A 27,522-nucleotide genomic window follows, 5' to 3' on the forward strand; every position below is an offset into this window, starting at 1 on the left:
ATAAAGTAATTAGAATGAACAAATCACGTAACTTTATGACTAATTTTAGAAACTTTTTTTTATTAAGAAGGCTGAGATTTAATGCTGAACTATTTCATTAGGATTATTTGTAATAATATTTTCCAAGTGAAATTACACTCTCTGAAGTGTGGAAAGTGTCTGTAGAGAGGCTTGTCTCAGTTGCAGACCTGTAGTTGGCAAACAGAAACTGAGCCTGCTAGGATTGGAGTCCAGGTCATATTGTTTACCAGTGGCAGCAGACAACGAAACTCAAAACTAGGATCAGCAGGATGTTCTGCTATGGATCCTGCCTTGCGGATCCGTGGAGGGATTAGAGAGGATTCCTAAGATGAAACGGGTAGTTGGTTCATTGAGTGGAGGTCAATTAACTCCTTGCACAGCTCCTTTTTTTTTTTTTTTTAATTGTGCTTCTGCTGGTGAATATTTGAAGACATCTGTTGAAGAGGCTGAATACCATCACCCCCTTGCCCTGACAAGCAATACAGATTTAAAATACAATAGTTTCCTGAGAAGTTTTTTCTTGTATTTCCTTTCCTAAATCCACAAAACAAAGCTCTCACACTCATCTTGAGGTGTAAGAATGTTTTCTTCGCTGCCCTTCCAACTGAAGCCATCCAGTAGGAAACTGGATATTTTGAACTACTAGTCACTCAGCAGCAGTATCACTGAAATTGCTTCACATTAGATTGCTTCCCACCTTTTGGGTACAGAACAATTGTGTTAACATCCTGTGGGATTTGCCTGTGCTCTGCTTATTTCCGCCTTGATCCTGCCTGTAAAAGAGCAGTATTATCCTGCATTAAACATGGCAGAACTCTCACTGAAATCTTTGAATTTTGCCTATGTAAGGAGTATGCTGTACCTATTTATGGTCACTTCCAGTGCAGGGTCTTTTTTTCTTTATTAGTGAAAGCAAACCGGTAGTCTTTGGATGTAGTGACCTTTTGCAAAACTTAACCATCTCTTCAGAGTTCTTTACTCTGGGAATTAAAGAGAAAATACTTTCAGAAACTGAAATACGCAGAAATCAAGTAGTTCTCCAGCAGCTCTGTGCTGAGAAACAGCTACTGTGAGTAATCCATATTGCCAAAACTTCTGTTTATTTTCTTCCTGCTAACAGACTTCCCTTTTCAGTTTACTGCTAACATATATTTATTAAGAAAATATTTTTTGGAATACGTGGATGAATAAATCCCCTCAGGAAAAAAAATGGCTATTATGCTAAAAGTAAAATTCAAAATATAAAATGACCATGCATTTTATATCATATGTATAAATATTCAAAATACTGGGAAGAAATTCACACTAGCTACTTATCAGTGGAGTACAAGCCTGCTTTTTATACATGTGGTCATTAAAAATAAGAGTTTTACCTTATAGCACCCTTGTGCCCTAGCATAAGGTATCCTTTGAGCTGGCTTTGTTTAACTTATGCAAACAAATGGGAAGCCAATTAGTTTGGATTTTAGGAACCTAATCTATTCTGTGAATTTGTTCGTCTAATCCCAATATCCTGTCCTATGCGGGGAGCAGGAAATGATGTCCTGTTCTTGAAGTGGAGACGATCCAGGATTGACGTTTTAGTCTAGTAGCTACTTGCCAGAGCTGCAGTACTCCTGTGTCTCCTGAGGATATGCCCTGATCTAGTTTAAAGTTTCACAGGATGAGCTTTTATATCCTTTGCACAAGTTCTCCTATTTCATCACGTTTCTGAAAGATTTAGCAAGGTCTGTCAAGAGATATCTCACTTTCTGAGAGAGCGTTTTCATTGGATGGAAGCACAATGGAAGTAGAGAACACAAAATCAGAGCTGACAGTGTTGCTGACAGAACTGCTTTTGTATATTTTTCACTTCCTGGTCCATTCTGCCATTCTGTTCCTTATCAGCAATTTTTATATACCTATCACTTGTAAAACTTTTTATTCCTGGATTGAATTTCAGGTTTCTAGTAGTGGAGAGCAGCAGAATCAGTCATAAGAAAAAACAGGAATGAAATTTTCCATTTTCAAATTTTGTTGCTTAGGTTATCTACCATATGCAATAGCACTCTAACTAATACTTATGACTTCCAGGAGCTAAGCAGGGAATATGTAGTGCATAGTTTATTCATACAGCATATCTGCAAATTTATATTTATTTGAAAACTATTTTGGTACTTATTATCATTATTTTTCAATTTTAGGTTTTTGGATTTTGAGGGTTTTCTCAATTTCTTTTCCCTTACATAAAACCTGTGTTTCTGAAAACCATAAAAATATGTTAAAACTCCCATTTGATCATTTCGTACTCCTGTAAAAAAAAAAACCAAAACTGTAGCTGTGCAATTGAGAAGCAAACTAGAAACATTTTTTGTAGTCTGTTTTTGATGAACCAGCAATAGGACTGGAATCCACAGAGGATGATGTTGGCCATATAGTATTAATAGAATTGAGAATAGCTTCTTTGGGATTTTTTTTTTTTTTTTTTTACATATGAGATTAGTTATCTCTTAATTGTGGCTGGAACATGTATGCATGAGAAAATTGTTAGGTTTCCTTCCTTTTATTTTTAAAGCAATGTTTCCAAAATAAGACAATAATAAAAATTCTGCTACTTTTTGTTTTGATTGTAATGCCTTCCAAGAGTTTTTAAGATGTGTGCATTTAGTGTTGATCTTACTGAGCTTCTGTGATGAGGAGAGGTTGTATTAACCGTCCGGCCAGTAACAGATTTCTTCAAAGGCTTAGTTAACTACTGAGGTAATGAGGAAATAAGCAAACAAAGCTATAGCTATATGGACCATATCATTTGGACTTTTGCTTTGGTCAATTCAGATCATTGTGCTGTTAACATGAATAGTGCTTCAGTGAAATAATACACTGGCAAAAATGTAAACAGTGGTGTCAGTACAGGAAGGAGCAGTTTGGCTTAGTGTCTTCTGTAGCCTTGCTTTGTAATCCATATGAGTTCCTCCAAGAATGTTTTAATGGATTTGTCTCTGAGTTCTTGTTGGCATACAAGGAGAGATTGAAGTGTTTCAGATCAGAAGTACTGAGAAGCCGCTGGGGATATTTTGTCTGGACTTACCAAGTGCTAACACTAATGGCTATTACCTTTTTCTTGAACATTTGTACCTAAATGTAGGTGTTGTGTGTTGTATTTGTGGGTAAAAAGTTGCTAGTAACACACTAGTGTTTGGCACTTGCACAGCCTGAAATGGCACACACTGAATGGCACTTGAACAGCCTCAAAACTTCCTGCTACCAAAGAAAATGCCATGCCATCCACCATCATGCTCAGCAAGCAATACAACTGTGGTGGCAGAAGAAGAAGGTGGGAGGCAGCTCTTTCATTCTCCTGGTAAGCTGTCTCTATCTTGATCCCTGACTTTACTTGGTTTTTACTTGTTTACTTGACTTTACTCTTCCTGTTCTCTCTCCACCCCACTGGGGAGTGGGGAGGGGAGTGAGAGCATCTGGGCAGAGTCAGGCCCCCATGTGAGGGAAGGAATTTGTTTATTTGGTACATGAGCCATGTATAGGCTTTTCAGAGGCTAAGGGAAGCCTGTTAACCTGTTTCAGTTTACATCAAAGAATTAGAAGGTGAGAAAAAGTGAGACCACTGCTCTATTTCAGACCCTTGGGAGGGTTAGGTCAGTGCTGACATGCCTTGTGTTGATGTTTTAAGAACATAACATGTTTTCTTTGAAAATAAGTGATTCATCAGATGCTAAATTGGAATTCTGCTCTTTTGCTGTTGGAAGGCACACCATATTTGAGGTAGATGCTAGTAGTGCATGTGTTTTGGATTGAATTAGATTTGAAATCTGTCACCGGTACTCATTTCCTTCCCATTCTAAACCGAAGTCTCTGTCCCCCTCCATTCTATCTTGTGTGTATCTTTCAGCAGAGTTGCTCCTGAGAATCATATTTTAGGCGTTATGCTTATCCTTATCCTCATTTATAGGTATGAAGAGGCATCTATAAATGTGTGAGAGGTTAGTGCTGTTGGGATTCACATTATGAATTCAATACTCTAACACTGCTGTATTGAAGTCCTCTTCTGAGCTCTGTCCTGTCTTCAATAGGTGAATTAATAGGCCATAGGAAAAATTAGGAAAATATTAGCTACTTCTATAATGTGTAAAAAATAATGACTTTCATTTCAAAGTTTTTTAAAGCAATATTTCTTTATAGAAATATTATAGTTCCTGTATCTCATGGAAAGGGAAAACAGCTTCTGGATGTTTTCTACTCTCTATTTAGTGGAAGCAAGTGCCATAATTTGAATTTTTTTATCATCTCTTTAGTGAAGTAGTCAAAGAAAATGGACTTAGCAAAAGTTATTGCTAGAACTTGGTTTTTCATTTCACATTTGTTTGTACTTTATTATGTACCTCTGGGATACAGTGGACTTTCCAAAGTAAATTATTAATAATTTTCTTTTGCAAGAAAAGAAGACTTGTAAAAGAAGCTGAGATAGGGCCTTACTGAAAACATGTGCAGCCCCTGGTTTCAGAACATTTTGGAGGCTCACAAGGTGGGAGTTTTTGTTTCCTTTTTTTTTTTTTTCATTTCAGTATAAGTGTGGGCACACTTACTAGCAGAATGGGCAGAGGGGAAGTAAGTGGGTGTTTTACAGTCATATTAAAACCAACAGGTTTATCTTATGCTTGTATCAAATTATGTAGCCTCCGATGAAATGTAACATACAGATGGGCTAACAAAGCAGTAGAAAGATTCATGTGTGGCATGAACTTTACAGGTGAGGCCTTGTCTTTTTCACCTTTTAGTCTGTAAGGGCCGGAGCATTGAAATGCAAAAGGAAAAAGGTACTTTACAGAACATAGTTCTCAATGACAGGAAGGTTTCAGAAAATAATCTCAGTGTTAAGTTTTATCTTCCTTTGCAGAGCTAGCAGTCATTTCAAAATCACTAAAGAGAAATCCTGAGGTCTGATAAAAAATGTCAGAGAGACAGAAGCTCTCCCTCCACACTGCAGTGTGTTCTACTCTCTAAAAGGCATCCACTGGAAGCTGTATTGGGTGTTGAAACCCTGGGAACACAGCTGTGAGCTGTGCTGCGGAAAAATGAGTGCCAAACAGATAGGGCAGCTCAGCCTGCGCAGGAATATTGCCGCTTGCTGGCACTGGAAATAAAATGTAAGCTTGACCCCTGGATCACTGGTGGCAATTGGGATTTCTGCTGCCTGCAAGGGGTTTGTTGAGGGTTTCCAAGGAGGAGTTGATTTGTTGTAGTTTGTGGGTTTCCCGTAGAGTTCTTTCACAGTGGGAGCAGATCCAGAGGGGTGATGCTTGCTGGCTCTGTAGTCTATTAGAAAATGAACTGGATGAATTGAGGAGAGAGAGAACAGGTTTGTGAGGATATGGGTAGAGGAAGATTTGGTTTATGCATTTGTTGATGTTAGCTCTCTAATGTTGTTAGTAGCAAACATCTTTTCCAAATGAATCTTTTAAAAGAGCAGGAGGCTTTTCTCCAGCAAGGATAATACATAAAGACTGGTGAAGAGCACCATGCCTCAGATCTCCTTATGTTAAATCATGAGATTAGTAAGCCATCATTGCTATTTTGGTATGATGATCATTCTCTGAAGCAGAGGTAAAAGAGAAGAGGAATTCTGACTTTTTGGTTTTGTTTTCAAATTCTATAAATTTGTTCATAATATACAAAGCAAATTGTGGGCTCAGGGTATCTGGGAAATGTGCCAATGTGTATACACACTTTATTTCTATAGCATTGGTGACTTGAAGTTGAGTAGCTTGAATTCAGACTGAAGATTGCACTTCAAATGACTGTTAGTTACTGTTAGTTTGATGGTAACTTAGTAAAGCAGCTGACAATATACGAAGATAGGATTGTAAGCAGCAGTAAGACAGCTCAGATTTTGTTTAAAGGCTTTAATCCATAAAGTGAGAACTATTTTCTTTTAAAATAATTTTAAATGCATTTACACAACCTTTTTTCCTTTTTTAAAAATTTTTCTTTGTTTTCAGTCTGTTGAAGTGGGTATATGGTTTGGTTCAGGATTCCTTTTTTCTTTATTTGTTATATAACAGCAGGTAATAAAGTGAAAAATAGTAGATAGCTACCTACTGTATACCTCTATTGATGCAGTGCAGATTTAAAGTGCATGAAACCCGCAGAGGACATATTTCTTCTTTTTTAATACTAGGCAATAATGGCAGAGTCTTTTGACATTTTCCCTATGCTCCTCTCATATATATTCAAAAGAGAAGATGATGCAGAAAGCTGTCACATCAAAAAGCAAATTAAACACAGGAAATCTTTCTGGAGTAAAAACATCCATTAATGTTCTTACTGGAAAATCACAGAAATCTTTCTTGGGAAGTTATTGCTTGAAAAATCAGTAGTGGGATTTGCAGCCTTACACATAGGTGTCATATATTTGTTTCTAACGGATTGTAGAAGAGACTCAAAACAGTTTTTTTCCTTGGTGTATTGCATGTCCTTGTGAAACCTGTTGATGGGTTTGGCAGAACTCCAGTCACATCCCATTGCTAATTAATGGGCATTTTGGTTGGCATTGTTTGCAATGAGCTAGAATTGAATAGGATGTGAACACTGAGCATTCCTTCACTCTTTAAAGACACTGGTCCTTTGGTGTGTGGAATCCTCTGCATTGTTTAAGTGGGCTTTTCATATTTAATGGATTTTGTAAGGCAATCTTCCACTATGAGTTAGTTCCACATTAAGTTGTGATGCAGCAAATTGTTTCTGTTCAAACACATTCTTAAACACATGCTTGCACATGTTTCAGGGAATGCTTTTGACTGGTCAAAGGTTTTGTGTAATCGTGATCCTAAGGAGTAACTTCTAGCTCCTTCATTTACTGAAGTAGTATACTTCTATTTGTATGAAGCTTGTCTCTATTGGTTGGTTAATTCAATGAGAACCATGGAATTTATGATGATGTCTCACTTTTGAGACAAATTTAAGAGAGGATATACTGCAATAAGTAGTCTTTTCTAAAGAGTTATAACAACTCCCTACACTAATAGAAAATGAATGCTAATAGGGGAAAGTGAAAAAATACCCCAACAATTTACAAACAACAAAATGCCTACAAAGGTAAGGAAGAAAAACAATGCCAAACCCTCAGAACTCATGTTCTGCCCCATAGTCACAGAGAAATGAAAACCCAAAAATGCGTGAAAAATGGGGGAAATGTTGGAGGAGTACCCCTTCCCAACACATAGTTCAAGATAGCACCAGCTTTCTCTCTAAGGGAAGAGGAACTTCCACAGAGGAGTTCCAGCAGGAGCCAAGAACCTGGTGGCTCTCTGGTGTCAACCTCCTCTCCACAGGAGTCATGGCAAGCAGAAAGCCTGGTCTGGAGCCTCTTGGTGTGCTTTCCCTCCCTTATCTCCCTGAAGCTTGGGCTGGAACAGGGCAGCCCGGCTCCTGGCAATCCCACTCTGTTCTCAGACCTGCAGCTATTGAGTTCACCTCAAGGCAGAGGAAATATTTCTACTACAGCTTCTCCAAGCCAGGGAAGGGAAAAGCTTTTAGCCTGTGCCAACAAAACCAAGCTAGCCAAGCAGAACCTCACATCACAGAGACATAGAACACCTGGGCAATGAGTCTTGAAAAATACCAGTCAAAAACCCCAAAGATCCCCTCTCCCCAGCCCTGCATGTACCCATTCCTGGGCCTAAAAGATACAGCAACCATTTTTTGGCATAAAGCAAAGGATCGTGGACTAGATTATCATCATAATTCACTCCAAGACAGATAGTAAAATCAATAGCTTTCATATCTGATTAATCTGCTCTGGTTTGTTGCACTGATCAAATTTAAGGTCGTGTAATGCATATTTCCTGTAAAAAAATCTCTAAATAGGAGACTTCAGTTTGTTTTGATTAAATAAAAAGAGACGAGATTTTCTTCTATATAACTGTAGTTATATAGAACTTCAATTTGCTTTATATATATATACATATATATAAGAACTTAAAAATGTCTAACAAGTAGCATAGCACTGAACATGCTGTTTTACTGTATCCAGACCTGATGTTAGGCATTACTGACTTCAGCTGTTAAGGGCAGTTGGGCACAAACTGAAAGAAGTTTGAAACTGTTTATAGTCCAGTGAGCAAAGAGCATCCTGAACATATTCTCAACTTTATAAGCTGTACTTTTCAACATTAGTTTCAGTATCAGCGCCATTAATGAAATACTTTCAAATTCATCCTGGGATCATCTTTCTAAATTTTGCTCTGTTTCAGGGACATGTAATATGATATTCCATAGCAGGGACAAAAAAAACCTGGAGCAATTGACTCTAAAGCATGCTTTCATTTGTCGTCATACTTAAAACAGAGTTGTTTTCCTTTGCCTACATTTATAACTGGTTTTTAGGATTGGGCCCAGAATGGAAATTCAGCAGAACTTTTCCTACTGAGCTTTTTCTTTTTTAGGGTAGATTTAATAGGTGAATAAGTTTTTAGAAAATAGTCTTTCAAGAATACAGTGCTGTGGAATGGATATTCTAGGCAACAGAAGTGACAAAGGCAGAATTTAGCAATTTGAATGGGCCCTCCCATTATTGTCTTCCTAATTCCCTACTATGTATAGTGGACGCTAATTTCATTCTTACTCTTCTATGTATTAGATTTTTCTTCTGAACATGGCTGTATTTGCATTGTTTTGAAAAGAGAGAAAATAAGATAGGATTTTTTTTTCTGTTACAGAAATATATTCATTGGCCATTAAGAGCAGATATTCACTCAGTAGGAAAGACTAGATCTAATGGTGAAAGCTAGAATTAGGGCAAGTTATTAATTTTAATTACACCCCTCCAGTAATATTCTGTTCAAATTTTCATAGGAAAAAAATGCTAATCAATTATAAGCTGTTGTAATGATTTCATAAAATATGAAGAATTAATACTTTATATTGTGAATTTTATTTCATAAAATATTAAGACTTAATGTACGTTTTTAAAATCCATATTTTATTACTTTAATCTTAACAGGAAGTTACGTGTGTGTTTCAAAGCACTTAGCAATGTCCCCAGTCGCTCTGATACATATTGCTGTTGGAACTTTGCACTAAGGTTACATAGTTCTTTTTTAGTCTGGCCTTTAACTGAATTTGTTGTGTCTTTGTTCCAACTGAAGATTTTTCTGTGTTCTTCATTTGACATGGCATTCCCAGACAAGCTTTCAATACAGTTGAAGGGTTTTATCCAATCAGTTGCACTCTTTTTACAAACCAAATTCTGCTTTTACTCCGTTTGCCTATCTATGGCATGGGAGATAGAGGTTTTTTGTGGTAACTTTTCATAAAATATAAAGCAATTTTTGTTATGCCCTCACTAATTCATCTGGCTCTGGAGTCTTCAGCAGAAAGAAGAGAGAGGGTACAGAGCAGGGACACAGAAATTATCAAGAGGGCTGGAGCACCCCTCCCCTGAAGAAGGACAGAGAGAGCTAGGCTTGCTGAGCCTGGGGAAGAGAACACTCCAGGGAGATCTTCTTGTGGCCCTCCAGTACCTGAAGGGAGCCTACAAGAAAGCTGGAGAGGGAGAGACTTTTTAACTATCTGTCCAAGACAGGACAAAGGACAGTGGTTTTGAGCCGAAAGAAGATAGGTTTGGGTTAGATAGAAGGCAGAAATGTTTTAACATGAGAGTGCTGAGACACTGGAATCAGTAGTTCAGGGAGGTTGCAGATGTCCCATCACTGGAATTGCTCAAGGCCAGGTTGGATGGAGCTTTGAGCAACCTGGTCTAGTGTAGTATGTCCATGCCTAGAACAGAGGGAGAGGACTAATTGATCTTTAAAGATCCCTCCCAACTGAGTCAATTCTGTGTTTCTTTATTTTATAGAATTCTATATTTTGCTCCATTATCTGTACAGAAGGCATATGCTATTGTCCAGGAATGTCACAGAAATAAGATAGGCATGGACCACTTCACTGAAAGATCTATCTCTTTCCATCATATTTCAGTAAGGAGCTGATAGAAAGGAAAAACTTTTCTCCAGAAGTTTCTCTTGGCATTCTAAGCCTGTAAAATGTATTCTAGGTCTGTTTCCCTGCACCTTTACTACGTGTCTGTGTGTGCATCTACTGCAACTGTAATTTCAAGTTATTTGTAGATGACTTCTTCTAAAATTAAGCTATGTTTCACTCTTGAAAATGGTTTTCTGCATGAGTTGAGCGAGCAGCGCTTTTTAGCAGAGGCTTGTACTGTGCTAGAGTGTCAGTTGATGACTTTCATGACTCCTGAAGCAAGGGTAGATGTTTCAGTCTCTATGCAGTGGAAGACTAACATATTTACTGGGAAAGGTTCAGGTCTCTTTTTCATGTAAATGAATTCCTGAGGGCTTAAATAATTTTTTTAATATATTGATGTCTATTCTTTTCAAGTTCCACTAGAAACATAAATAACCTTTACTTTCCCTTGTTCTGTAGTGTGTTGTATCACTGAGCACATTTCTAACTACTAAAGAGGCAGATCAGATCAGGACAGAATCATGACTTTTTGGATAGAGCTCCGATGGAGTTTCATCTCTTCATAAAGTGCATTATTCCTTTAAATGAAAGAGAGTTTTTTATGTATGCTCTTTGAAAATACTGCACACTACAAACTTTCAAGTAGATATTGTGCAAACACTCAGCAGTGTTTTTGTGCTGGCTGTCACATTTTCTGTGTTGTTATTCACACTTTAATTCTTTCACACTTTAGATTCCTTGTGCAGCATTCTGCGCAAAGCGTATCTCAGTAAGAAAAAGACAAATAGTGCATTTTTAATTAAAACACCCACATAAATTGAGAGGGTAAATTGAAGGGTTGTTCCTATCATTGGTGTGACTAATCCCAGTGAAGACAAGAACGCACAAGAAATTGATTAGTTCTTTGAATTTGAGGAAGATATTTGCCCTAACACCTTCTTTAGAAAACAGATGTTGGGTCCAAGAACATAAAAGTAGCTATTTAAGAGATCCCTTTCTAGTCTGTAGTCTTACCAGTGCCAGGTGCCAACACAGAAACATAGAAGAAAAGTTAAAAACAGAGGAAAGATTGCCCTGTAATATATGCTCCCATCTCCAGCAGCTTAGCAAACCTCTGAGAAGGAACTTCATCAGCACCACTGGGTTTATGAACATTGACAAGTTGTGCGTATTTTAGTCAGTTGGCCAATGGCATCCAGAACATCCTATTGCCATGAATTCCCAGTTCATTGTGTAAAAAGTACTTTCATCTGTTTATTTCAGACCTACCAATAAATGACTTCACTGAGTCTATAGCTTTTTATGTTACAGTGCTTATGTTAAAGTAGTAATTAAATTCCTGTTTGCCAGCTTCACCACTTCATCATTTTGGAGTGTTTTGCCATCTCCGCACCTAGTCATCTCTTTTTCAAGCTACTCTATTTATTCTCTCCTCATACAGAAGTTACTTTATTCTTCTAATAACATATGTTGCTTTACTCTGTGTCTTCTCTTGTTCTGAAGTATTTTTTGAGGAAGTGTAATCAAGACAATATACATCCTCTAGCTTCTCACACAGACACTCTTGAGTAATACTGAGATGTTCTGTCATCTTTCAAAAATCTTTTTTTCCCCTACCTTCCTATTAATGTTAATATTTTAACTTCTCAAATACCATATATGATTTCCCAGAAAGCTATTTTTAAAAATACTCTGTCAGTAAAAGGAACAGAATTTCAGTGACAGCCGGGTGGGTTAAGTAGGTTTACTTGGAGATCAGCTTGGACACTCAGGAAAAAGAGCATGATATATAATCTTTCGAGCTATTCAGAGTTTAAAACATACATGGTTCTTCAGATTCAGTCCTGTTCAGAGCAAGGAATTCAAAATCCATTGAAATATATATTCAGATTCTGAATCTATTTATGCTATGACATCTTATGGAATTTGTAGATAAGACAAATAAAGATGGTACGTATGCTAAATTACCTGGTATCTGAATGTAACCCATCATATCTGATTTTCTTTGTCTGAGACAACACTTCACTCTAAGTACAGCCATGGGAAAGCACATCTCCTATTTTAATTTAGTCAGAGTCATCTATTCCATAGTAGAAGGATAAACAATTGTCATTTGAATTCCACAATATCATATAATGTAATGATGATTGGCATCAATTGTTGCATGTATTAGTTGTTGTAATAGAATCTACTCAGATCATTTTAATGTTAACTATTTTTAAGACAGATGTCTATGGGTTTATGTGTTTATATCAATTTAATTTTTGTCAATAGCTGCAAGAAGTCATTATCAGGTAGCAATGTGCTATTCAATTGAGATTCCTCCAGCAGTCATGCTGATAGTAAAACATTCAATTTTCATAAATATGAGGATATCTTGATAGATATAGGTGAAAGTCTGGTGGATTTGACTGTATATTTAATTATAGGTGATATTTTGATCTGGTAGAAACAGGTTTAGTATTTTTAAAGGCCAAAATGAGGGTCCATAAATTCAAAGACAAATGTAAGTGTCAAAGTAATCTTTTAACAGTGCTTATGGTAGTAAATAATTTATTTATCTCATATTCACCAGGACAGACTTCCACTTTTTTCATTGCTTTTTAAAAAATGTAGACAGAGTTTCCTGCTCAAGCAGCTTTGGACCCCCTAAACACAAAAGATCATTGCCAACTGAAGCAAGCTACAAATGTGGTTGGACTGGAGCACAGGCCCAGCCAGCTATGGCCAAGGAGCCCTACTTAGAGAAGGAGATTAGACTGAGATCAGAGGTTGGCCAGAGGTCTGCTGACATTCCTTTCAGTAGGAATAATCTCATGATTCATGTAGAAAGTCATTATTACTGAGATGTTTAAGTTTTGTACCAATGCCTCAATTAAAAATAAATTCTTATATAATTTTTATAGCTTTTTGTATTATCTTAGTAGAGACAAAGAAGGATCTTTGACAAAAAAGTACATTTTTACATACAGAATTTTAAAACGTATTTTATTTATGGCGTGGAACTGCATTTTAGAACTAGATTTCATTAAGGTAATAACAATAAAAAGGAAGGAAAAAGCATATATGTTTAAAGCATCAGAAAGTACTAGAATAATGCTGGCACAAGTCCATTATTGACAGTATTTCTTTCCTGTACTAACAGAAATACCAAAAATGTCTTTGATTATTTTCATTTTTAATGTAAAATACATTGGAACATGCAAGAGATCATTGTTCAGATTTTAAAATCATGTGAAATCTATTTGAAACATGTATGCTCTGTAAAAAGAAAGGATTGTAGAAGAGACATCTATACTGGACTGTGTGAAGGAGGTCTCAGACATATGGCCGTAGATCACTACCTGATATGACTGAAGTGCGCAAGAAATTTTGAAGACAAAGACGCCTGGATTTGGGATGAGGAGCTGAGGTGAAAGTAGATAGAATGATAGTAGGAGCACAAGGACATTGTTACAGGAACCAGTACCTGCTCAAATACCCCTTATTTTCATGGAAGAGGCATTTTTAGCAGTCCCCCGCTGTCAGCAGGGTGAACCTTACTCTTACAGTGTATTGTGGGGTTTTTTAGTTACCTGTTGCAAACGTGGTATTTATTAATGGCAATTACATAAAAGGCAATATATGGACCTAAGTACTGACCTGGCTTTCCTTTCATTACAGACTGTTTGACATACTCTCTATTTGTGTTGGTTTTCACTTACCCCTAGAAATTACTTTTAACTTTTGAGCATAATTTGAAGTTCATTGTATCTTGCCAGTGTCTTTACTATGTTACCATCAGCCATATATTTTAAAATACTTTAAAGTGAGATGTCTTTGAATTCAAGCTAATCAACTTCAAGTCACAGAAATTATAGAATTAAAGAGTGTTTATGCATTGGCACATTCACTAATCTTCAATAAATTCAGCCTTCAGGCCTCAAAAAGGATTTGTTTTCTCATGAGGCATCAAGAAAATGAGTACTTGTAGTAGTGCACTTGAGTCCAGTTACAGACTTCATAGTGATAACTATTTTCTAGCATGGTGAGATTCATCCAGTCCTGTCAGTTAAGCTTATCCTAATCCAGCTTGAAAATCAGGAATTGGTCATGGGTGAAGATCTAGAGATTAGTTATGAGACCCAAGACAGATTCTCATTTAGTTCTGTAGTTAGTAAAGTGTATTGCTTACTTCATGATGTAAACTTAGTTAAACAGAAAATAAGTGCATCCCAGAAAAATAGATTGGGAGAGTATTTTTGTGCTTTAAACTAAAGCTGTAATAAAACTCCAGAAACTAAAAACAGGTACAAAGATGCTTATTTTTTAAAGCATCTACAACATCTGTCGACCCTAATCAGCCATAACTCAGCCTTGAGATTAGAATAGCTACCTGAGTGACTGAAAAGTTGACACGTATCTTTCAGAACAAGAATCACAAAGACTACTTCAGATTTGTGTCACCCCTTGACAATTCTATTAATTCAAGCAGACATTGGGAGCCAGGAATGTGCAGAGATAAATGGTCTTTAAGAAGCATCAGCTTCACGAGTGCCTCCAACTGTTTCATTTGTTGAATTCCTTTTTTTTTTTTTCATTTGAAGTATAATTGATCCCAAGTTACAAATTTTTTATGGTAATTACATCAAGTACTGTATTTTCAATATATATAGAGAGAGTTTGGATATTTTTCAATTTTAAGAAATACGAAGTGGTTAAACTTCTGTTTTGTATAATACCTGGATATGACAGGAGAAGATATGTTTTTATACTCTTAAATTTTAAGAAAGTATTAATTGCATTTTATCCCTTCATTACATACTTATTTCTGGATGGAAATGTTTAAGTAAGATGTAGTGTCCTTTTCAAATATTTACCTATTTACTAATTTAATTTTCTTCCATGAGCATCCTATTCCTGGAAGGGTGAAGTTCAGCTGGAATGATAGCAGTGGTACCCTGTAGTACCAGATGCATCGGTTTTGACTGCTATTTGGCTAGAAATACTCATGTAGATGGATGATTGCATGAGATTAAAGTACCAACTTCTCAAGAGACAGCTACCAGTTTTTATAAAAATTAAGTGATTAGCTTTTAATCTGTTCTGCTCTATCTGTGATATGAACTGCTAAAAGTGTTCAGATTTCTTTCTTCAGCAACTTTTCCATAAACAAACATTTATTTTCTAGAATGGAGTCCCTCCTTAATTTTATCTTGTTTTACAGAGTTGAAGTTTATCAGAGTGAAAAGCAAACTGCTTAGCATGTTACATCTAAAAAATGGTATTTATGAAGATAATGAAAAACGATATATGCATGTGTCATTTGTAGATGTACCCATTCCCAATTGCATTCACTCCTTAAATACACTTTTTACCTTCCTGTTTTTACAGCCAAGCAAAATTCTGAGTCATTCCCTATGCTGGCTTTGAATAAGCAATTTTTCAGCTCAGAACTGTTTTCTGCTTTGCAGGGTCCTTCAGCTTTCAAAAAACGAACTTGAGTTGTAATGCAAAAATGCAAAAAAAAAAAAAATTCCAAACAAAACCAAAAAACCCCAAGCCAGCAACAACAGAAACAGAAATAAGCACAAGCAAGTAAATTGATCTTCTCTTCTACTGACTTCTGAAAGTTAAATTCTTATCTTATGTTTATAATTTCCACTTGCTTTCTATTTAGACAAGCAATCTATGAAGTAACCACCGGGCCAATCAAATATTCAGTGCAGGGCTTACTTAATCACATGAATTTGATACCACAACAGGTCAGATTTTATAGCAAGAGACTGTTCCTTGATCTGGCTGAAGAGGTTAACTACAGTCTTCTAGCTTCTGCAGACATGATTTTGTGTCAGGATTAAAGTCTGGACTAAGTCCCTAATTAGCCAGGGTTTTTCCAGCACTGTGCTAAATAAAGTCTCCCTTAACCTCTTATAGGAGGAATAAAGGTGCATCAGAACAGTATCATTATGATCTCAGTCTAGAGAAAATGAGACTTTCACTTTTTCATAGTGTAAAATGAATGCATAGTAGATAAAATAAGTTCATAGGATTTATTCACGTGAAGTTACATGAATTTCTTAATGCACTTTTTCTTTCTTTGCAGCTATTGGCTGACAAACAAGGTCCACATTAAACGACCCAGCACTGGTCTCCTCATGTATACACTTGCCACCAGATTTTGTGATGAAATTCATCTGTACGGATTTTGGCCATTCCCAAAGGATTTACATGGAAAACCAGTCAAGTATCACTATTATGATGAGCTGAAATATCGGTACTTTTCTAATGCCAGTCCTCATAGGATGCCATTAGAGTTTAAAACATTATATGTGTTACATAATAGAGGAGCACTTAAATTAACAACAGGTAAATGCATACAGCAATAAAGCACATGTAGAGTACAATAAATACAGAATACACACCTCATCATAAAGATGTTGTGGAATGGCAATGGGACTACAGTGGGGATTTGTTTCAATACCCATTAAGTCATTGGAAAAAGGTGTTATATCAGAAGTACATAACCAGCTATTATACCTGTAAAGTGCTATATAACTAAGCTATCTTAACTGCAAAGATTCAAGTAAGTGCCACTTTCACTAAGAACAAAGCTTGAATGTATGCTCAGTAGTGTTTACAAAATGCAGTGACACATTCATCATAAATTAAAGAAGAAAAAGAGCCTTCCAATTTTCAAATGGGATCTGACAGCCCACACAGGAATACCCAGTGGATGGAATATTTACTTGAGTAAATAAATTATGCTTTGGCAGAAAATATTGTGATGGATTTGAGCAGAGAAAGTGAAGTCTGTAAGATCAAACAAATCAGTAAATGCCTTCAGTCAGAGAACTGTTTCTGATATTGTATAATAACCTCAGCTTTGGTTGCTGTTTTTCATATTGCCATTGGTTGTGTTTTGTTGCTTTTAAGGTTTTGCAGCCTTACAAGATTTCAAGGATGTTATAAGTAATTAATTTTTTTATCTTATGGAATTGTCTTCAGGAAAAAAGATTTGTAAGCGTGGGAGGATGGAGGGGAACATCAAATATTTTACCAAGTGTTATTGTGTTGTATCCTGCTGTCACACAATCCTTAACATCCCAATTGTTTTTCTGGCTACTGTTGTCAGTACTCATTACATGAAACCATGCAGGTATCATTTTGATCTGACTTAAAGATAAGTTTTTCTCTCCTGTACAGATTTGAAGACATACAAGAGGGTGCCCTTGCTTTTGGTGCCAAAATTAGTTTTTTACACATTTTTCCTTATCTTGGAGAAATGGTGTGGATTTATGTTTCTTTGCTGCTTAAGGGAGCATATTCTTTGTTATTTATATTTTTTAAGCATTTCAGATCAAAGCCTCTTTATTGACTTCGCATATAGAATTCTTCAGAAAAATCTGCAGGAGTAAAGAAATTACTTCATGCATTCAAATATATATGTGTTATATATAACTATTATATATATAACTGTTATATATACAGTTTTATTATTGATAGAAAGAAAAGGTCTAAAGAAACTCAGGTGATAGTGGAACTAAAGGGAGAAAAAAAAGGCCTAGCCAATTAATAGAAAAAAATGTAAATCATACAGTTATTTTAAACTTCTAATGCTGTTAAATGATCACTTTATTTAATATACCTCTTTTTGTCATCTAGATGTTCTGATGTGTAACTGACTGAAATAATGCAGAGCTGCATTATCTCAAAGTTGGTTTTTTGATTATCAGTCTTGTTTATCCAAAAAACCAAGAGTTCTTTCACTTCCTTCTTTCAAAAAAAAAGAATGAGAAATTATAGGAGCATAGGAGAGGGTGGAGGGTCATACATTAAAAACATAAAATTAAAACAAAAAACATTAAAAAGCATACATTAAAAACAAAACTTGTCATTCTATGATATATTTTAGTGCTAAAGGGGCATATAAATGGTACCATCATGATTTCACATCTTTCCTGCTATGCTCGGATAAGGAGTGTGCATGCAAGTATAACGTATGAGTATTTTCTTGTTATGTTTTCAGAGCTACTTTAGGTCCTGGTCTCCGAATATGATATCCAGTGTATCTACTAAATGTTGAATTAGTTTGAGCAGTTTCATATGTATTACCATTCTCACAAACATTTGCTAGCTCTTTATTACCCATTTTCTCCTCTTAAGTTCATGTATTTCATCATGCATGATTGGAGCACATCTGCGATTGTGCACATTTGCTAGCTAAATCACTGCCTTGCAGCCAAATATTAGAGGAAGTAAAAAGTCAGATCTGTTATATGTAAGACACAGTAACATCTTTCTTTATTCCCCAGACTCTCTACCTTGGACAGTTTAGTTTGGCCACATGCTAATGTGCAATAAGCAGTCCAAAGATGAATTGCACTGAAATCAAGGAATCACGAGAAGCTAAACAACCATGCAGACAGGAATGTGTTTAATTTGTTTGTTGATAAACCAGAGGGTGCTATTTGTTCACTATGTACACCTTCATTTTAATACAAGACTTTTTCTTTGATGAAGGTTGAGCGTATTCCTATTCTTGCTGTTAGGGTTTTGCTACTTTTCATCTTTTAAAGCATATTTCATATACATTGACAAAATTGCTATTGAGATAAAGAATTCACACACTGCCAGTCTCTCAGAAGCTCAGAGAAACATCTGCTCAACTTTATCTTCTGGGAGTGTCTTTTCTTCTCTCTAGTGTCAGGCCATCAACAAACAACATGCTCAAGTAATCTAAAATACTACCTAACACGTGATTTTGTTCACTTGTGGAAGGTTTGAATATGCCTATTGATTATGTATCTTACAGCAAAGTCAATGGGGACTCTCTTATTCCTTGGCAGTAAAAAAAATATTTGTGCAAATGAATAAATGAAAATAATATAATGTAAATAGAAAGATAGGTGAGAGAATTTGCCTTTAAAAGTCAGCAGACAAATTAAACTTTGGCCAAGGCCTTGGTTTTGCATGCTTCAAAACCAAGTATGCATTTGATTTTCTTCATGTGAGGTTAACCTTTAGTACATAAGTCATGGAATCCAGATTTCTGCCCTATCACTAAACTTCTCTGACTTGGTTTGGCACAAGATATGGACAGTAGTAACTGCTTCAAAGACAACAGAGTTTTCCCATACCTCCTCACAACTGGGCCTTAACCTCATCCTCTGCAGGCTTTTTACTTTCAGTGCTGCATTTTTGGACACCATGAGCCATAGGCTCAGGGCACTCCGCTGTCATCCACACTCATCCTTTTCACAGCACTCTCCCCTCGCACCAGCACCTAGGTGTGCCTCCCTGCCAAAACCATGGGACTCCATACCTCTTCTCTCACCTGCCTCACTTTATCCTGAGCTGAGATGTGATGCAATGAGGGGTGGGTCTCAAACTCTTCTCTGTGGCAAGTAGCAGTTGTAGTCTTTGACTGAGTGGGTTTTCACAAACACTTGAAGTAATTTTACATTATTGTTCTTGTTTAAGACCTGTGTCCCTGTGGAGCCCAAAGATTCTGGGAGGTTCCCAGGTGTGTGGCTTGTTGTGCTACAAATTGTTTTGAGATGGTTTGTAACCACCAGTTACTGCTTGGTCTGAGGTGACCTGAGGTGAGACATGCCCAGGACTGTCCCTGTTGTTTGCACTCTACAGCTGAGAAGCAGTAGCAATGGACTCATTGCAGACACCCTTCTTATATTTCCCTTATACCTCCTGGGACTCTTGGAGCATTTCTATTAAGGCACTCCAGGACCTAAATGAAAAAAATAGATTACTTCTACTGTGTGACTTTTTCCTCAGAGGTGACCCAGGGCATTGCAGCAAAATCTTACCTGCTGTATAGAGACTTTGAGGTAGAACAGATTTCACTTTGTGGTCCTTCACTGGTTAGCAGTCAACAGTTTAAGCCTTCATAGCTGCCTTGGGTGATTTCTGTTGTTTATCTACATTCACAGCTCTGCTGCCCACAACACAGAGCAGATAATCAATTTATAATTACCACTTTTATAATCCAATAGTAGAAAGTAGTAGGATAAAAAGAAAGATCCCTAATGTTGTAATGTTATCTGCCCTAGTGAGGAACAACTGGAATGCCAGTCAGTTGTGTTCACAGTGTTCCTCATATTTATCCTCTCATCAGCTATATCAATTGCCTGCTGTAGTTCCTAAATGTCCATTAAAAATAAGAACCGGAAACTAAATCAAGACAACAGAACATGTATATTTTTCCAAAGCTTATGGTAGCTTTGCATTAACTTGATTTCATTCAGATAAATTGATTGTAAATTTTTTATTAAGATACATGTTAATGTTTCTGTGACAGTCTTTCATATTTCATATAAATAATAGATAAATGTTTGATTGTTAACTTTTCAGCTTGGAGACAGTTCTCTTGCACAGCTCTGAGCCACTCTCCAGATGCAAGATCTACTGAACCTTTCAAATCTGAGTCTGACGTGTAATAACAACTGTATCATTCTTTTGTTAAACAATATAGGCAACATGTGCTTGAGGTCAGTACTTTTTCTGTAATTGACTGCAATTTGAAGAAAAACAGGTGCAGGTACCTGTTTTTAGTGGTTGATCTAGCAAAGTGCTAAGCACTCTTTGCGCTGACTTTCCTGGGAGAGACATGTCCAGGATTTAGATGGGGATCTAGATTAGCATATTTCAGGATAGAAGTCTGAAATTGCACATTATTTATTTTTAAGAGCACTGTTACTTTGTGTAGGGAAAAGCACAATTGTTATAAATGTAGATAAAGGAGATTACTATTGCTACTCAGTTATGTCCTACAATTTCTGTGGTTTAAAGTATTGATACGTATTCTCCCAGAATTGTTATGTTTGACACTGTTAGTCTTATTTCAAGTACAGCTATGGGGATTGGTTTTTATTTGTATAACTGAAAAATAAAAACTTCCTTTAATGTCTTCTGCTATATTCTGTTTCATAGTCCTTTGTAACACAGTCATGGTAATTTTATCAATCTTGTCCTAATTGTAAGAATCTGTGGAAGAAGAGTGTCTGCTCTTTTAAAGTGTCTAATCAGGGAGTTTCTCAACACAAAAGGGGATATTAAGAAAAGGAGGAAACTATAAACAGGAACAGAGAGACAAAAACCTGTCTGACCATAACAAGGGAGGCAGAGATGAGAACCAAAATTGATGAGTCACACAAAATCGTAGTGTAGGATTTTTCATTCCAGTATGATTTTCTGATCAAGGACTTTGTCAAATGGGATACTAAGGAAAACGGGGAAGCAAAGTATGTGGAGACCCAAACGTGACGGCAAATCATAATGGAGACAAGAATTAAACCTCATCAGTCATACTGAACAGGTATCAAGGAACTGTGGACAAATGGTACTTTGCAACTGATAAGGATGCAATCCTGGGAGTCCAGGATGTTGGAGGGGAGTTGGTGGGTCTTTGCAAATGGGTCAGTGTGCACGGAGGGAAGAGAAGAGGAATAGACAGTAAAGGGGCTGTTGCATGTAAACCATAGAGGGTAAGTATGCTTCTATAGCAGATTCCTACGCCTGATTGCCCCAATCTATCTCAAGTCCATTAAATATTCTCTTGCCTTCCTCTTTCTGTAATCCCAATGTCTTTCCCATGGGTGTGCATGCTGGAAGGACTCAGTGCCAGATAGTGGGGAACTGTTGTGAGAGGATTGTGTGCCAGCTGCTGGAGTGCTGATGAGGGATGTGGATGCCCCTAGCCTGTGGTATTAGCTGCTGGAGCGAGTGGTGGGGGTCTCAGTCAGTCTCTACAACTACTGAAATTAAGGGCTTTATGCCAGGAGGGGGTTGCAATGAGTATTAGGGGAAATTTCTTCATTAAAAAGGTAGTTAGGCATTCAAAAAGCCTGCCCAGGGAAGTGGAGGAGTCAGACCTGAGGGACATGGTGTAGTGGTGGATTTGGCAGTGCGGGGTTAACCATTGTACTGAATGATTTTAGAGGTCTTTTCCAACCTTAATGATTCTGTGATTCAGTGTCAGCACTGTAGCAAGTAGTGTTCCCTAGCCTCCTGTTGGGGGAAGTAAATGCTGGGTAGGCTCTGCATGAGTGAGGCAAGTGAAGGGTTCAGCACTGGTTGCTACAGTAGAACCACAGACTACTGTGTTCACAGATTACAGTCTATTTGTCTGGTGCCAACTGCTGGGATAAAGTGTCTGTGTTCTCCCCAAATCTGGTGTAGATGGGGTGCATGTCGCCATCACCAGCAAACTTCCATCTGGACCAGCCAGCAAATTGAGGACACATGGGTCTAACAAGGGGTCTGGGGTTGGGGCAGGGAAACCAGACAGGCAGAGGAGGCTCCATGAACATGCTCATGAACCTGGAGAGTGTTCCCAGAGTGTTGCACCAGGGACCTTCTGTCTACCAACCCAGAAGGAGGAGCAGGGAGCTCTGGGGTATGTGCAGTGCCAGTGTGAGTGACCAACCATGTCAGTGTCCTCTGTGTGTCATAAGGATGCGTGCTCAGCTTCACTTCTGTGTGTGCTTGAAAATGAAAAAACACTGCCGTCAGTCTGGGCAGAGACCGTGGGACCCCAGGCACTGGATATGAGCCAGGCAGGAAAGGTCCTGGCCCAAATGCACCATTAATAGAATATATTATAAAATGTTTGAAGCAATTCACAGGAGAGCAAAACTGACTCGGTTCTGAGATCTAGATTTAAACTCTGTATGCACTTTAGATTTTTAAATAAAATGGAAAAAAATGTGCTCAGTGATTGTATGAAGGAATGTAGAAATCATAGATAATACTGCAAGTACCATACAATATATTTAAAGCCTATTAAATCCATCACTATCAATAATAGATTCAAACAATAATAGATTTCTAAACCTTTACAGACATGTTGCAAAAGGAAATACACACGTCCATTCTGGTTATAGATACCTGAAAATATCTCCTATTTTTTCTATAATGAGTTGGATATATTTATGCTGTAATTGCAGTTTCAATCTTCACCCTGTTGGAGCTTATGTGTCTTTTAAAATTCTATGACTGTGTTCTTTTTCATTACAGAGGCATAAAAGAGGCCAAATTTTGCTGAATTCTGCTTATGGCTCTGGAATATTAATAAGATTATTTTAAATTGCTCTCAATTTTTATTGAAAAGTGCTGTCTTTTGATTGTTTACTACAGCAAAAATAAAAACATGTAATTGATAATAAGTAATTCCGCTCATGAAAAATTACTGCACTGGAATGAAGACCTGCTCACACTGGCAGTGTTCAGCCATACTTTCTCCTGCCACTTTTGAAAGTGGCCTCATAAACCTCTCTGTATTCAGTTTATGCCTTATCTCCTGCTTGTTCCTTATATCCGCAAATAAGTGCACAAATCGGTGAGATGTTTTCGCCCTTTTTTTACTGCAAAACTTTAAAGATTTTTATGAGATTCAAGTGCTGCCTTAAGAAACCTGACTGACAAGATGAAAGACTGTTTTTCAAAGGAGTATTTCCAAATGGAGTAGTACTCCCAAAAGCAGGTAATTTCCTCTTCCGGTTTAGTTGTCCTTTTATGGCACTCAGATGGTCACAGAGGTAGCCAACTGCACACATAGCTAGTTAGCAGAGTAGCACTGAACAGCTGGTTAGAAGAGATCTCTGGAGATCCTTTAGTCCCACCCCATTGCCAGAACAGGTTCACCCAGTGACCACATCACTTTGGAATATCTCCAGAGATGGATCCTCTGCAACCTCTCTCTGCAGCCCATTCCAGTACTCTCTCAACCTTAACGTTAAAGCTTTTCCTCATACTGAGATGAACCTCTGTGTTTCAGTTTTTTCTGCTGCCCCTTCAAGGGGCTGTGGTCCCAAAGAAAAAGAATACTTTCCTGGAAACTAAATTGTATTCCAAGGGGAGCGCAATGAGAAACATAAAATGACAAAGAGGAACAAGAAGGATCCACTCTACAGGAGACGTTGCTTGAGTCTCAGTGCTCTTTGATTGTTTTAGAGCAAACATCTGCTAGATCAGAAGCTAACGCAGATATCTCAGGCAGTGGTTCTTCTTTGAGTAAGCCTTGCCATCCAATTTAGTTTTCTGCCAGTTTACATCAAATCTGCTTTTGCTAATATGTTTGATGGTGATTCTTTAAGCAACCTAAACCACTCATTGAAAATATACAGTGACAATTATATTAATATATGAATGACATACAGTGAGCAATCCTAACTATACATAAGTAAAAGTTCCAACTCCTGCCTTTAAGCACAGTCTCCATCTAAGGGACAATAAAAGGCATTCCTGGCATGCCCCTGCCAAAAAACTCCCTGTTGACTCACAAGGATGCTGTCAAGGAATTGAGACCCAGACCTATGTAAAGCAGGAAAAGTTATTAGATCTAGTGTCAGAATGGGCATGGGCAGTCTGCGAAAGCTGCCTGAAAATATGTTCTGTATAAAATAAACCCCTCCAAATAGTCACCATTCTTATGTGATGTGTATCTCTAAAAATACTTTAAAGAGGTGTAGGATTTTTGTAGTAGGTCTTCTTGCCTCAAATTAGTAAGCAATCAGTCAATTTCTGAAATTCTGATAAAATGGATTCATGCTCACAGTGTTTTGCTAATACAGAAGTGATGAAATGAGCTACTTCCCTGGATGGCAGCAGATAGTCAAGTGCAAACATCTTTTCTCAAAAAGCATCTTCTCAAAAATGCTTTTTGATTAATTAGTTGTGCTGTTCAGATAGTATTCCTAGGACTTTTGCCTGCTTATTACCTCATGAATATTATTCTCAGTGGCTTCTTTTTCTTTCAGAAATTGTCTTGAGATAATTTAACTTCTGCTGAGGAATTCTAATGAAAAATGAGATCCAAGAAACAAGGTGAAGCATGATAAAGGGAACAAGCTATTTGGGAAGAAAAGAGATCCTACATCTCACTGCTAGGCAATTTAAAGGAAAAGTGGCTATTTGGCATCAGTAACAAATGTGTGCTGCTGTCTAAGACAGAGCATGTTTGATTATAATGTCAGAAGAAATGGAGTTTCTAAGAGGCCAAGGATCGTAGAAAACACAGCAGGGGTCATGTTACACAACAACACTACAGTGAAGCTTTTCTCTTCCCTTCAGACTTAGTGTGGATTTTGTGTGTGCATCAGCCAAAACAGATGGAAGGGGAAAGGATTTTTCTTCAGATGAATGACAGCATTGCAAACTGTATATGTGAGAAAGGAAATGCATTCACTCTCACAGGCTAAAAACCTTTCTAAACACTATGTCTGAAGTCTCCAAAGCCTTTAACACATCTGCAGCAAAACAGAGAGAGATCATTATCACCTTGGCCTCACCTGTGTCAAAAGAAAAATGAAAAAAATTTACATAAAACTTTACCAAATTACATATAACCCTTACTTCTTCACAAACGCTTGCATTTTATTCACACATGGATAAGCAGCAAGTATTTTCAAAAAACAGACAGTACAAATGAAAACTTAAACCTAGTAGCATTTACTTTTCACTCCAAAAATCCTTCTGTTTTCAGTGGCCATATATTATGGTCATACTTTGTCAGCTCAGCTTTTGGTTGTACATACCTGAATTTGGGACTGTAACAAATACTTGTACAGGGACCTGTTAACTCTTAAAATAAGAATGTTCCATTTCTCCAAATTTAAAGGCCCTCAAAACATAGAAACAAAACCATTTAAAAGATGAAATGTTTTAAGGAGAAATGGCTTTCTAGACTGGAGTGATGATATTCTACAATCCCCTAGCATGGTTGCCTCAGAGCTTAGCTTTGGTTATGGGTGGAAACTCTTTCGAAAGAGTTAAGCTGGACTAGGATGAAATCTAACTTGAAAAGTCTCTGGAGCATTGGTATCCCAAGGAAAAAGGCAAAGTTCTGAAGAACTGTAAGGTGACTGTTCTCTGTAATTGCAGACTTTTCTTTCTATGTGGTTGCAATGGCAAATAACGACAGGATTAAGTGGGGTCTGTGTGCTTTGGTGGCCTACTGTTTCTTTATTCGTTTTATCTGTGACTCTAAGTTTCTGAGGTCTGCTTTTTCTCCTGCCCATCTACAAGGGACTCACAGGATTCCCTGACAGCACATACAGGACGCGAACAAGATATTTAATGTTCTTTAACTTCAGGAAGATGACATACTAGGAAACTGTCTACTTCCTGCTGATACTAGTCTGTTTCAGATCAAGTTCTCTACAACACAGAAGATTTTTTTCAATATTTTTCTACTTTTACCCCAGAGATTCTACATTTTGCTAATTCCCGACTGACATGGAAATAGTTTCTTGCTTTACTGAGTGTGAATGTGCACTTGCACATACTGTGTTTCATAGGTTTAGAACATAAACATACACAGATAAATAGAAACACATATATAATATAACACTAATCTTTTGAAGACAAATGTCTATATATTAAATATATATACATAAAACTTAGTGAAATGCATATATATTCCTCACAGGATTTTTTGTTACTTATAAATTGGTGGTAATTTTTTGTCTTTTATGTTGACATGTTCTCAGATAATTATACACATTCTTTTTTCCTTTTAAGCTTTATCTTGCTTTCATCAAGGGTGTAGAATCCCCTTACGTTTAGACTGAGATGAGTAAAGAAATCTTTTCTGATATTTTCTGTTAGTGGATAGTTCATTAGGGGTGTATTGTCTACAGCACCATTAATCATTACCAAGGCAGTTATTTTAACTGTAGCAGGTGTGCCCCTTTTTAGCTACATGCCTACTTCTCTCTACATTTTTATTCAGAACAGAGCAGTCCTTCAGCCTGGGTATATTCCCAGAGCTCTGTGAGATTTGCTGGAAAAAGGGCTGATCTACCCCAGCTGAGTTGAAATCCACGTGTGTACTTTCCCACAGACAGACTTCACCTCATTTCACTTCTGTGCTGTTTGATTCTCCTCCAAGAGAAGAAAAAAAAATAATGAAAGGGAGAAGTCAACAGTTTCAGATCAGACTGCAGAAGAATTTCCACATGATCTATTGGAGAAATGAAAGTCTTGCTCCTTCTTTCACTTCCTGCACCAGTGCTTATCTGAGTGATGTGGAAACACCAGTGTGAGGGAAGAGAGGTTTCATATGATGCAAGAGTTTGCATTTGTAAATTCCATGTGATATTGAAAGCACATCTTATCTGAGAGTGAAATTACTTATTTTTGGCTTGAGTTTATGAAAGTTGTTTTTATTCAACTTGAGAAAACTTCCAAAATGTGCTGAGCTGTAGCAGCAGAAGCATAATTTCCATAGGGTTCATATCAGCACTTGCAAAGATGCCCTAAAATTTGCCTGCTCCATAGGATCAATCTTTAAATCTAAATTTTAAACTTAACAAGTTTAAAATTTAAAATTTAACAAATTGGGCTAATTGAAAATTCTTCAGCATATTTGAAAAGAAATAATTCCATAGTATTTTATTTTACTTGATTTTACTTCCTAAATAAAAAAGGGAAAAATCAAGCATCGAAGGCCTTAATTTGTAAAGAAGATAGAACGTTCATCAGATGAGTATTGGAAGGTTCAGAAAGAAACTCTGTCTTTCTTCA

General features: G+C 37.1%; 1 protein-coding gene across 13 annotated transcripts in view; it reads left to right on the plus strand.

Annotated features, from left to right (window-relative positions):
- The window catches only part of ST8SIA4 (ST8 alpha-N-acetyl-neuraminide alpha-2,8-sialyltransferase 4), a 134,584-nt gene that overhangs the window by 42,411 nt on the left and 64,651 nt on the right, over positions 1-27,522 (plus strand). For 3 of the 13 annotated variants that reach the window (XM_014892864.2, XM_088156148.1, XM_088156147.1), the window contains exon 5: positions 16,085-20,913. The exons of 9 other annotated variants lie outside the window; for them this stretch is intronic. In XM_014892864.2, the coding sequence (XP_014748350.1) occupies positions 16,085-16,367 (283 nt within the window). In that variant the 3' untranslated portion in view covers positions 16,368-20,913. Of the gene's footprint in view, positions 1-16,084; positions 20,914-27,522 lie in introns of those variants that run through there. One more of the 13 variants, XM_088156137.1, reaches the window with a different exon arrangement.

This window comes from Sturnus vulgaris, chromosome Z (assembly GCF_052056855.1).
Source record: "Sturnus vulgaris isolate bStuVul1 chromosome Z, bStuVul1.hap1, whole genome shotgun sequence".
Taxonomy (NCBI): Eukaryota; Metazoa; Chordata; class Aves; order Passeriformes; family Sturnidae; genus Sturnus; species Sturnus vulgaris.